The sequence below is a fragment of the Antrostomus carolinensis genome, unplaced genomic scaffold, assembly GCF_000700745.2.
Source record: "Antrostomus carolinensis isolate BGI_N321 unplaced genomic scaffold, ASM70074v2 scaffold28725, whole genome shotgun sequence".
NCBI classification, from domain to species: Eukaryota; Metazoa; Chordata; class Aves; order Caprimulgiformes; family Caprimulgidae; genus Antrostomus; species Antrostomus carolinensis.
This window is the reverse complement of record NW_010316163.1, coordinates 5,395-17,325: the sequence shown is the minus strand read 5'-3', so window position 1 is coordinate 17,325 and position 11,931 is coordinate 5,395. Positions and strand designations below refer to the sequence as shown.

At 54.3% G+C, this 11,931-nt stretch overlaps 1 protein-coding gene across 1 annotated transcript in view; it reads left to right on the top strand.

The window, feature by feature from the left end:
• Positions 1–11,931, top strand: part of LOC104525133 (trinucleotide repeat-containing gene 18 protein-like) — a gene marked incomplete at its 5' end in the record, with an annotated part of 18,531 nt that overhangs the window by 1,218 nt on the left and 5,382 nt on the right. The window contains 11 exon segments of the mRNA XM_010168204.1: positions 1–676; positions 679–1,131; positions 4,362–4,464; positions 4,882–5,087; positions 5,302–5,448; positions 5,964–6,148; positions 6,934–7,357; positions 7,855–8,802; positions 9,411–9,586; positions 10,341–10,477; positions 10,955–11,083. The exon segment at positions 1–676 is cut by the window's left edge and continues 13 nt beyond it. Coding sequence (XP_010166506.1) covers positions 1–676; positions 679–1,131; positions 4,362–4,464; positions 4,882–5,087; positions 5,302–5,448; positions 5,964–6,148; positions 6,934–7,357; positions 7,855–8,802; positions 9,411–9,586; positions 10,341–10,477; positions 10,955–11,083 — 3,584 coding nt within the window.

Here is an 11,931-nt window from a genome sequence, read left to right as displayed (position 1 = left end):
CCGCCCGTCCATTCCAGCATGTACACCATCTTCCCACCGGCCAAGGAGCTGGGGAGGGAGCACAAAGTCATTGCCCCCACCTTTGTGCCTTCGGTCGAAGCCTACGACGAGAGGAGCGGGCCCATCCAAATCGCCTCGCAGGCCCGTGACAACAAGGTGAAGGACAAGGACCTCGGCAAGGTGGGGGTGCTGCAGTCACCCACGGAGCGATGCCTTGCGGACACCTCCCGCACACTCTTGTCCCAGGACTTTTCTTGCCACAGCGATGCCAAAAGGATGGAGGCTCTGAGGGAGAAGGGCTCAGTGATCAGGGCAAACTCCATGGCGCTGAAGAGACAGGTCACTTCGGAGCCCTTCCTCAACCGGCCAGGGTTGGGCTCTCCGGAGAGCAGGGAGTTCCTGGCCTCCAAGGACTTGCTGAAGCCGAGTCCGGAGGCAGAACATCGCCCCTGTGAGCGGGACCGCTTCCAGCGATCCAGCTCCAAAGAAGCAGCGAAGGTCTACAGCACTTTGGACTCCTCCCGACAGCACCTGGACCATGGTCAGCTGAAACCACCTGAGCAGAAGTGGAAGCCCTTTGAGATGGGCAACTTTGCCACCACGCAGATGGCGGTGCTGGCTGCGCAACACAACCACGTCACTCGGGCAGAGGAGGAAGCCAAGAAGGTCTACCTTGACTGCCGCGGTCCTCGGTGGTGGGCTCACGAGGTGCCGCGGATGTCCTGCACCCTGCCTCCCATGGCGAAGGGTCAGCCATGCAGAGCCTGATCAAGTACAGCGGCAGCTTTGCCAAGGAGACCACATCCCGGCAGAGCTGCGGCAAGAAAAGCCCCTTCGGTGGCTTGGGCAACATGAAATTGGACTCTTCGCAGCTGGGTGCCTCCAAAGTGCAGCAGCTGCTGTCGCAGCAGCCAGCCAAGCAGCTGAAGAGGGACCCTGAGAGACCTGAGAGTGCCAAATCCTTTGGCCGCGAGAGCATCGGCTCCCAGGGCGAGGTGGAGGTGAGGCACTTGCCCGTTGGCATCGCCGTGGCCGTGGCCCGGCAGAAGGACAACAGCAGCAGCAGCAGCAGCAAGCTGGGGCCCAGCTTGGTGGACCGGGATCGCTCCCTGTCTCTCAGCAGTATCAAAGGTAGGTTCCTCAGACCTGTCTTGGTTCTTCCCTGTGGGATCTGTTCCCTGGGGAGAGCAGCTGTGCAGTGCAGGCTGTGTGGCATGAGCCGAGTTTGGCATCCTCAGCTCTCTTGCCTCCTCATCCCAGCCAAGGACATGTTGTAGACCACAACAGGGAGCAGAACACCCCATGCAAGAGGGAGTCCCCTTTCCCCTGTGCTGTCCCCTCTGTCTACCTCCAAGGACAACCCTTCTCCACGTGTTTGATCCCTGTTAGCGAAGGGAGAAAGCCCTTAATCCCCATCCACCTTTGTGCTGGTGTTTTAGTCTCATGGTTCTGATTTAAGCCGTGGTGCTGGCACGGGGGGGGGGTGGCTCTGGTGAGTGTTCTGGTGCTCTGCTTGGCTTGTGTAGCAAGATGACACTTGGGGACTGCCCAGCATGGGGCAAGCTGGGCTCTGGTGTGCCAAGGAGCCATGCCAAAGCGAGTGGCCGGGAAGCAGTGGTTGGGTTTCCATTTTTAACCTTTGCTTTTCCCATTTTTCTGCCTTTTCCCCACTCTCCCAAACCCCAGTGTTGAGCGGCAGTTTCTCCCCTCTCATCCACCCCATTCCCATCGCCTCCCGTTGTCCTCCCCACAGCTGAGCGGGAGCCGAGCGAGGACCTCGTGGGCAGCACAGGGAGCTGTTTGTTCAGCCGTTCAATCATCCCAGACCCTCCCAGCTTGCCTTAAATGTAATTTACTGAGCCGAACTAAAAGGCTGCAAACAAGGGTTGGATTCTGGCAGGCCTCCGGCCTCGTTGCTAAGTGATTCACTTGGCTTTCAGACAGAAAACAAGACTGCTTTTCTCCTCCTCTCAACCCCCCCAAATCCTGCCCCCCCTCTTTGTGTGCCAGGAGATATTCGTCTAATAACATTAGCTTGCTTGCGCTGAGTGGACGGTGCTTGAATGTTTCAGACCTTTTAAGAAGGAGAAAGCAGGCTTTAGTTGGCTAATCTGTAGTATTTGGCAAGTAAAATGCAAGTATTTAGTGCCGGGCATTGGTTGTCAAGGAAACAGACCTAAGCCTTTCCTCTCTGCATAACTGATTGAATTTTTCTATGCGGTCCGTGCGTCATGTTCATATATAGAGACAAAATGATCATTCACTGTCTGGACAATCAGCGGTCTGTACAGAAAAGGGACCGTCCTGTCGGTGGAGTGAAAGCTAGGCGGGAATGGGACGAATAAGAAAGTCTGTGTTTGGCTGGGAGATGAGAAAAATATGATAAACCCATCTATAAATAACAGAGTGCGAGTAACGTAGATGGGAGAGGGAGGAACGGAGGTAAAATAGCAAAATAAATATGTTTCTAATCAAAGGCTGGTGGAGACGGGGGGGGTCAACTCACCTTGTGCCAAGGAAAGGAGGGAGGCTGCGTGTTAACCAAGGGTTTGCTCCATATTGCTGACAACGAAGAGGCAGTTGGGGAAAATAAATAGGAAAAGGGAATTTAAGGGGGGAAAACATGGGCTAAGGGGTGGAAAGGGGTTTGTGTGTGAGCAGGGATGCTGGTGGAGAGGCAGGGAGGGATGCTGGGGTTCTGGAGGGTTTCACAAGCCCTGGTGCTTCGTGCCATGGAGGCCAAGTAGTAAAATTGAGGAACAGAGGCTGCACAGGGCGTCGTTCAGCGAGTCGAGGAGGGGCTGGCTGGGGACAGCCACTGCACACCACGTCCTGGCAGGCTGCGAGGGAAATGTGGTGACCCTGGAAAGTCCTTCGGGAAGGAGAGGTGTGTGCCAGGTTTTAAAGCATCTTTGCTTTCTGCCTGAAGCCCATGGAAAGGAGCCTTGGGGAGAGGAGCTGGGAGAGATGTTGTCTTGTTCCTGGATTCCTTCTGACAGTAAAAGCTGAGGGAATTGGAAACTTGACAGCAAAAAAAACCACGGGCTGCCCAGGTTTGTGGGAATACACAGCGGAGCTCTCCTTGAAAAGACTGCCTGTCAGCAGAATAGACTTGATGTTCCGAGATACTTTCCTGTGTGCCAAACCTTATCCAGATGGGAGAGCAAGGACCCTGGGACGGGCTGCTGGGAGCCAGGGTGCAGCCGTGCGAGGCCGAGCTGCGGCGCTGAGCCCTGCGGGGTGCAGAGCATCGCCCGGGCAGGGGATGTGCTGGCAGGGAGCACTGAGAGCTGAGGGGAGAAGCAAACACCTTCCTCCTGCCCCATTAGACCAGCCGGCAGCTTGCTGCAAGCAGGGCTGGGATTTAGGAGAGGGTCATAGCACAGAAGCATAACGTGGACAGGGACAATAGGGAACTGGTGAAAAAATGCATGTGCAAGAAAGAAGTTAGGGAAAAAACTAGGTAAAAGCAAGGCTAAAATCAGGCAGCTGGGTTGAAAACCTTGGATAAAATAAGGGAAGGGTGGCCCCAATACCTGCTCTTGGCAGGGCCAGTGAGGAGCTGCAGTTTGTTCTTGTGAAGGTACCTCCTAACCTCTCGCAGACACAGCTGCTACCTTGCCAGGCTGTATTTGCAAGAGCTCTTCTGATTCTGGATGAGTAGTTTTTTGAGCCAAACATCCAGCCCCACTTTTTGGACTCTTGCCCTCATCTGCCATATGTGTCCCTGCCTCACCAGAGCATTTCTTGTTGCATGGCTCGGCGGGGGGTATGCAGATGCCTGCTGACAGGATGAATTACAGAGCGGAGCACGCTGGGTTTGTGGGGGTCCATAGCATTGGTTCTGCCTGTTGCAGAAGGACAGGGCTTCAGAGTATACCTAGTGCTCCCAAACTGGTTTTACAAGAGCAGAAGGTGCTTCAGAAGGTGCAGAGATAAAATCCTCCCCCTGCAAGATGTGCTGAGCAGGACTGTGTGGTTTGATGCAGGGGTTTAGCTGGGCCTCGTCTCCTTCTCAGATGGGAAACCTGCCACTGTCCTTCAGCAAAAATGGTCCTGTTGGTCCTGCTGCTCCCAGGCTGGTGGCTGTCCTGTCCTGGTGGGTGGGTCCTTTGATGGTTGAAGACATGAACCTCAAACCACATGCACCTGAGTGCTACCAGGAACTGCCTTAGTGAGAATATCTTGATCACATAGACAACGTTGTCCTGTTCTTGTAGGACTTGAACCTGATGCAGTCTTGGGGACAGTGACATTTAGGTGTGCTGGCTTCTAGGGTACTGCCTGTCCATGCCCAGAGGAGAGGGGACAGCTTTCCCCAGGTTCTTTCTGATGTCTGATGGTGCTGGATTGTCTCTTAGGACATGGACGCTCAGAAGATGATTGCGGGGATGAGAGGAGCCGCCACCGGGACAGCCACCTCCTGGCAGGGCGCTTGGAGCGGGATCAGGAGAAACTGCTCAGGTGCGGGTCAGAGTGGGATGGTGTCATTTGCAGTGCCACAAGCCATGCTTGGGGACAGCTTATCTGGAGGGACAGGGTTGCATCCATCGTGGTGAAGTTGCTGGCACCAGCCTCACTGGTGTGGAGAGGAGCGCTGAGTGGGGTACCGTGGGGTTATGGGCAGATCCTCAGTCTGCAGCAGAACAATCCTAACAGGCTGCTGCAAATCCGTGCCTGCTCCAAAGGGATGGAGAGACGAGATGTTTTATTCTGGGTGTGATGTTAACCACTTCCATCAGAGCAGTCCTTGAGTGTCTGACCCTGGTTTGCAAACATGCTTGTTCTGCAGACTTGTCCATCCCCCTGGGCTCCTGCAGCACAATAACCCGCAGCACTCCCACCCTCTCTCACTCTCTCTCTTGCCTCCCCCATGACCAGAGAGAGCAAGGAGCTGGCAGATTTTGCCCGGATACACCCCTCCGGCTGCGCCACGAACGGTTTGAACTCCAACCTCATGGTGACAGGAGGCCCAGCCTTGACAGGCTCTGGGCGCTGGTCTGCAGACCCAGCTTCGCACTTGGCAGCCCACCCTTGGCTCCCCAGGACGGGGAGCCCCTCCATGTGGCTGGCCGGCCATCCCTATGGTGAGTGACCTGGGAGAGGGAGCAGAGTGTCCCTGGGATGTTCACACTGATGTAATCCAGGGAGAGGTGTTGCTGAGCGCCTGGCGAGGCTGCTGTCCGATCACCGGGGAAAGGGAAGGAGGTGTTTTGGAGCAATCAAATGGTGGATGACTTCTCACGTGGGTAGAAGCTGCCTGCATCGCCTGAGTTGTGACTATGGTGTTTCTTCTTCCAGGACTTGGTCACCCTTCCCTGCACCAGGGCATGACTCCAGGCTTCCCCCCTGCCATGGGGGGAGCTCTCCCTTCTGCCTACCAGTTTGCCAGAGACCCGCAGTCGGGGCAGCTTGTTGTGATCCCCAGTGAGCACTTGCCACACTTTGGTAAGTGTGTGAGCGTGTCCCTGAGGACCATGGTCTGACAGCTGTGGAGGAATTGGGCTTTGGAGAGGACTAGAGAGGAGCATATGTACCCATGGGGACCAGCAGCCACAGCTCTAGGGTGGCCATGAGCTGACCTCTTGTTATGTGTGTTTTGGAGATGGAAATCTGTCATCTTCAGCAGAGGCTCCTCATCCGCTGCAGGACCCTGTAGACTTTGGGCCCTTGGTCAGGGGAAACTACTTGTGGGCTCGGCCAGGGACAGTCAAACCAAGGGTGTGTAGAGAGCAAAGCAAGTCAGACAGCCCCAGGATCCATGGGGTGGTGCGAGTGGGGCTGCTGAGGGGAAGACAGAACCCTTTCCTCTCTGCATTTCTGTTTGCATTTCTGCATAGCACAGTATTTGGTATCCCCCACACCCTGGGATTGGGGTAGAGACACTTGCCCTGAGCAATCCTGAATCCTCCAGCCATACTCATCCTCCTGCCTCCCTGATGGCATCTCTGCTCATTCCCCAGCGGAGCTGATGGACCGGGCACCCCCACTGTGGCCTGCCATGTACCCCCCGACCAGGAGCTCCCTCCAGCACGCTCACCAGCTCCAGCTCCTCTCCCATCAGCAGCTGCTACGGCAGCACGAGCTGTACATCCTGCAGCAGCAAGCAGCCCACGCCATGGAGCTACAGAGGAGCGCCCAGCTTGTGGTATGTTTTGAGGAGCTTCTTGCTTGGATGTGAAATGAGCCTGAAGTTGGAGTGTCTGGGGGAAAAAAAAAAGTGGCTGTGTTTGTGTTGCAAGTGTATCTCAAGGGTGTGGATGCATTGAGTGATCCTGCCCTCGTCTCTGGGATATGAGGCATTCAGTGCATCCTGTGTGGTTGGGGTGGGGTTTGGAGGGTTTGGTGTAGAGCTGTTGAGCAGTGTTGTCAGGAGAGCTGCCCAGCAGCAGCGTGACCTTGATTCCTTCCTCAGGGATCTCTCTGTTTAGTTGTGTGGTTTCATCCGTGGTCACCTCCAAACAAACGTCCTGAGTGGCTCAGAGAAGGAGCTGCTGTACTGGCAGCAGTCACACTGGGTCCCCTGGAGCCAGCTCCCATTCACCAAATGATTTTGGAAGTCGTGAGCTTTCATTTGGGTGTTTTACAGCTGTTTAATTTTTATAGTGATCGTCTGGTTTTCAGTGTTCATTTTACATGTGTGCTTGCAAGGCTGGAGACTTAGAAATAGAAATGGTGTTTGCTTTGGTTGCAAGTGAAAGTTGAGATACCCTTCACACGACTCCTGGAGCTAGGAATTTGTCAAGAAAACTATCACAGATCAGTGTCACCATCCATCAGATTGGCCTTCAAATGGTGTTACACGGAGGAACACATGTTTTATTCCAGCCCATATTTGGTGAGACCATGTTTTGGTCTCATTTGGTGGTAGGTCTGTGCTTTCCAGCAGCAGGTAGAGATGTCATGTGGAGTTTTGCTCTGTTCTTGTCGCAGGAGAGGTTGAAGGCGAATGAGCAGCGTGCAGATATGGAAGAGAAGGTGACAAAACGGAGCCTGGACAGTGCCAAATCAGGCCTTTCCTCCTCTGCCCCGGGACTGGTGCACCGAAAACCACCCGTGCTGTCTCCCAGCGCCTCCACGTCCTACAGCAAGGCTGTGAGTCCACCTCCCCTCTCTCCCAGGGCCTCACCCGTGTCTGTGCTCAAAGCTGAGGTGATCCAAAAGATGGAGGAGCCACCTTCGCAGCCAGCCTACTCCTACCCCGCCACCCCCAGCTCCCATCCTTCAAGCCCACCCCCTGCCTCTCCACCCCCTGCCTCTGCCATCCCTCCAAAGGAAGAGGTGCCCGAGACTGTGGAGAAGAAAGACCTGGAGCTGGAAAAAGAGGCTGCTGGTCCATATCAGGCCTTGTTCCCAGGTAAGAGAGCCCTGCTTTGGCAGATTCCCGTTGTGTTTGTGCCTGCCTCCCTTTTTCTCCTTGGCTCTTTCCTGCTTCCATCCCTTCCCCCAGAGAAGATCACATAGCTCCTCTAAAAGGCAGGGTAGAGGCAAGGACCAGGGGTGGTGTGATAGACTGAGATCAGTGCCTGGGTTGTAGGAGCACCTGGGGCTGTAGCCTGCCTTCTTCCCTTGGGTTGAGCCTGGGTTGGTTCCTCCAGGGCTGAAGTCTCAGTGGGAGAAGGATACAAGAGGCACATCTCTCTCCAGTTGCAGGAGAGTGCTGGAAAGGTGCAGAAGGGACCTCTGGGGTGCTGATGCCTGTGGCAACTTGGCCAGCAGAGAGGTGCCCAAAGCAGCCAGTGCTTGAGAATAGGAAGAGACAAGAGATGAAGGGAACCCATCTCTCTGGCTTAGTGAGACAGGTGCTTGGGAGCCCCAGCCATTACACAGCCTGTCCCTTTTGATGTCTTGCAGAGATTCCCCCGGGATATTCATTCCAATCCCTGCCTCCCCCCTTTGGAAGACACTATCCCTACCTCCTCCAGCCCGCTGCAGCATCTGATGCAGATGGCCTGGCTCCTGATGTCCCCCTGCCTGCTGAAGGCTCTGAGCACATGGAGCTTTCCCCAGAGGTCAAGCCCATCCACCTGTCTCCGTCCAAAATGCTAGAGCCCATCCAAGCAGCAACAGAAGAGGAGTCCTTGGAAGAGAGGGTGAAATCAGAGGTGCAGATGGAAGAAAGCCAAGAAAGCATCTGTGAGCAGGACATGGGGACTCTGAACATCACCACCTCTGCAGCCGTCCCAGTGCAGAATGTGGACAATTGCAACCTCCTGTTGCATCAAGGTGAAGCCCTGGGTGCTATGGAGCAGGACCGGGAAGACCTCCAGAGCTGCCCACCTCCTTACCAGGTTGTGGCCTGCCCTGCAGAAGCAGAAGCTCAGGCAGAGACTGGGAGTGGAGCAGAAACCTGCTCAGTGCACATGGACTACGACGGTTCGCTCATGCACACGGAGAATGAGCCGCCTGAGATGGACTTGACGCCCCAGCGGGAGGAGGCCTCTGTAGCCATGGATCTGCAGAGCGCTGATGTGCCCCAGGGGAGGGAGTTTCCCAGTCTGCCCCCTGAGGAGGGGGACCAGGGAACAGAGATCCCTTCCTACACGGAAGAAGCAATCTCTTGCCAAATCCCAGCTCTGGACATCAAGCCGGGCGACCCACTGGCTGGGATGAACGCTTTGGTGGCTGCCACAGAGATGCCTCAGGCTTGTTCCTTGTTGACTACCACCAGTGTCACTCCGTCCCAGATGAAGGTGGAGGTGTTACCTGACCAGGCTTTGGAGCACTCCTTCCTGCAAGGGATCACTTTGCTGAGTGAAATTGCAGAGATGGAGCTGGAGAAAAGGAAGCAAGAAATGCAGAGTAAGTTGTGAGTGCGTGGTCTGGCCAAGTTGGGTCCTGCGCTCTCTTTACAGACACAGGTGGCATCTCTTGCAGCCTCAGCCAGGCAACAAGGAGAGCACTGCCTGGAATTGCAGGAGCAGCTGGTACTTGGGATGGGCTTGGGACAGGGTTTTTGTTGCAGTAGGCTGAGCTACGTGTGGCTTTTGTACTGCTCTCCCCTTCCAAAGGCTCTCGCCATGTCTAGACAGTTTGTGGTATGTGTAGCGGAAACGGAGCCCCACTTGCCGAGAGCTGCCAGGGTAACACCCTTCTGGCAGGCACTGAGTCTACAGACTGTTGGGGTTTGGCACAAGAGGCCCCAGTAGCTCCAGATGATGCTTTCCAAGAGCTTGGCAGGTCCTGAAAAGATCTCACCTTCCAGTAACTTCCTGAGGAGAGACGTGATGGGAACTGCCAGTTGCACCATGGCTGGGTACAACAGGAGATTTCAAGTGAGGCCCAAGGGTGGCTGGGACGTTTCTTGAGCTGCCATGGTCAAGAAAGGAACATCAGCCTCTCCTTGTGCCTGCTGGAAGAGCAATCTTGGAAGGTGAACCTCTATAGCTTTTTTTTTTTTCTGCCCTCAGCAGGTCCAGAGAGTTTCCCCGTCCGGCCAACGCTGGAGAGTTTGCTGGCTGCCAGCACCCACATGCTCATGGAAGTACTTTCCACCCCCTTCATGGAAAGTCTGAAAACCATCCGGCTGCCTCGAGAGTTGAATCCCAACAAAAAGTACAGCTGGATGCAGAAGAAAGATGAACCCGTAAGTAGCTCTTGGTGTGACTGAGCCTGAAAAGCCACAGGGCCTCCTCCATCACCACAGCTTGCTCTTCCAGCCACAGTTTGCCACCCGGCTTGTGCTGCACTTGTGCATTCAGCAAAGCGAGCCGACGCTTCCCTCGCGTCGCGTTTGGAGTCGTGCAGGAGTCAGTGTGGTGCAATTTAACTTCCTCCCTCGTTTGTGAATCAACACCATTGATCTCAGCAGGACCCTCGGCAGCCCTAGAAGCAGTGTTTGTAATACAAAGCCAGCAGGAACTCCTGTGTTACTGCTTTGGCGTGGGGGGGGGATAAATAAAGATAGTGGCAGGAGGGTTTTTCTGTGTTTTTTCTTTACTGACTCTTCGCCATGGGAGAGACTGACAAATTATTTTGTACCTTGCAAAGTGAGTGTTCCAAGATGGAATAGTTTGATCTTTATAAATAAGGGAAAAGAGACTCCATGGTTGTGTTTTATCCTGCGGGTTCTTTCCCTGGGCTGTTCTCCCTCAGAGCTGATATCATCCCATGTATAAGCCACAGAACATTTTTCCTTGGTGGGTTTTGCTCAGATAACCACTTTGGGGCTGTGCTTGTTGTGGGTGAGGGTGCTCTGTGGTGAGGCCCACATGGAGGGCTTCCCTGCCAGGCTGCAGATCTTGGCCATTGCAAGGGTACTCCAGTGTGCACCACCCCAGTCTAGGTGGGAACCTGGTCATGTCCTGAACTTCTCACCTCCTCTTGCCTCCCCACCCTAGATGTACTCCATCAAATCGGCCATTGAGAACATGGACGCGATGGAGCTGGACTACAGGATGAGGCTGGCGGAGCTGCAGCGGCGGTACAAGGAGAAGCAGCGGGAGCTGGTGAAGCTGCAGCGTCGCAGGGACTCGGAGTAAGTTGCAGGCTTCTCACTCGGTCTTTTTTATTCCAGCTGGGCACTTTCACTGCCTCTCAGTCCAGGAGAGGAAACACCCCTCCATCCCTCCCTGTCTCTTCTCCTCTCCTCCTGGTACGGCCCGCCAGAGCTTTGCACAACACACTCCTAGGCTATGTGACACGACAACCTGATCACTGGTGAATGCAGCTGGGAGACTGTGCTAGAGACAACCTTGGCTTCAGCAGCTCAGTTTAGCAGTTTGGTGACAGGCGAAGGTTCTGGGTTGGCTCCCGTTCTTGCTTGCTTTCTTTTATTTTTTTTCCTCTTTTCCTTTTTTGGATTTATTTGCTTTCTTTTTTTCCCCTGTTTGTTTTGCTTTTTTGGTTGCAAAATTTGATTTTTTGCCTTTTTTTTTTTTCCTTCCTTTGCCTCTTTTTTTAAATTTTTTTTTTGTTGCCTTGGTTAACAGTGAAGCGTGTGGTTTTTTTAAAGGGAAAAGCATGACGAGAAAAGTAGAAGCTTGGCGAGAAGAGGCCCTGGAAGGCCCAGGAAGAGGAAACTTGGATCAAGCGCTCTGTCACCCATTAAGGAGAGAGGGAAGAGTGACAGCAAGAGTGGAAAGTAAGGCTGGAATTTGGGGAAGACGGGAAAATGGCAGGGTCGTTGCACCAGGGTCTGATTTGGGGAGAGCATCTCGGATGCAGCGGGGGCTCGCCGTGGCATTGTGTTTGGCAGGCCGGTCTCTGGCAGCAGTGGTGTTATGGAAGCGTGTGCATTTAACGTGAGTGTGTCCTTACAGTGGGAATACGGTGCCAGCCTCCTCCCTCCCCGCTGGTAGAGCACGTGTCTGTGGCCTTGGGTGCAAGTAGGACAGGCTGAGTTGAGCAGCAGTGAGGTGATAGGGAGCAGCCGTCTGGGCAGGGACCTGTAGGTGAGCTTGTGATGTTGAGGACCATGTCCTCGTGTATTTTCAGGAGAGTGGGCAGAGCAAGCAGGTGCTGTAGAGCTCATTGATGCTGATGTCAAAAACTGGAAGGACAGGACTGTTCCAGGTTATCTACTTTCTAGGGTCTTTCTGCTGTGTTTCTGCTGTCTTCATCTCCTCTTCCCTTAATCAGTGGGAGTTGGTTTCGCCTGACCTCTCTCAAGTGTCTGCATCATTCTCTCTTCTGCTTTTTCTCGTTTGCAAGTCCAGCTGCTCTTGTTTGGATGCCTGGATCTCACCACTGTTGGCCATCTAGATGGCTAAGCCTCTCCAATGGGAAGGCATCTCCCATAGCTGCCTCCCTGCCTGCTATGTATTTTTGCAAATGTCCTTTCAAGACTCCAAATTAGATGCAGGTGCCCAGCTCCCACTGACCATGTGCTTCTGAAAAGATGTCCTCTCGGTGGCTTTGTGTTTTACTCCTCTTGTTTGGATGGCTAGACAGGCTGGAGGCATCCAGAGGTGGCTGGAGTTGTGCATGTGT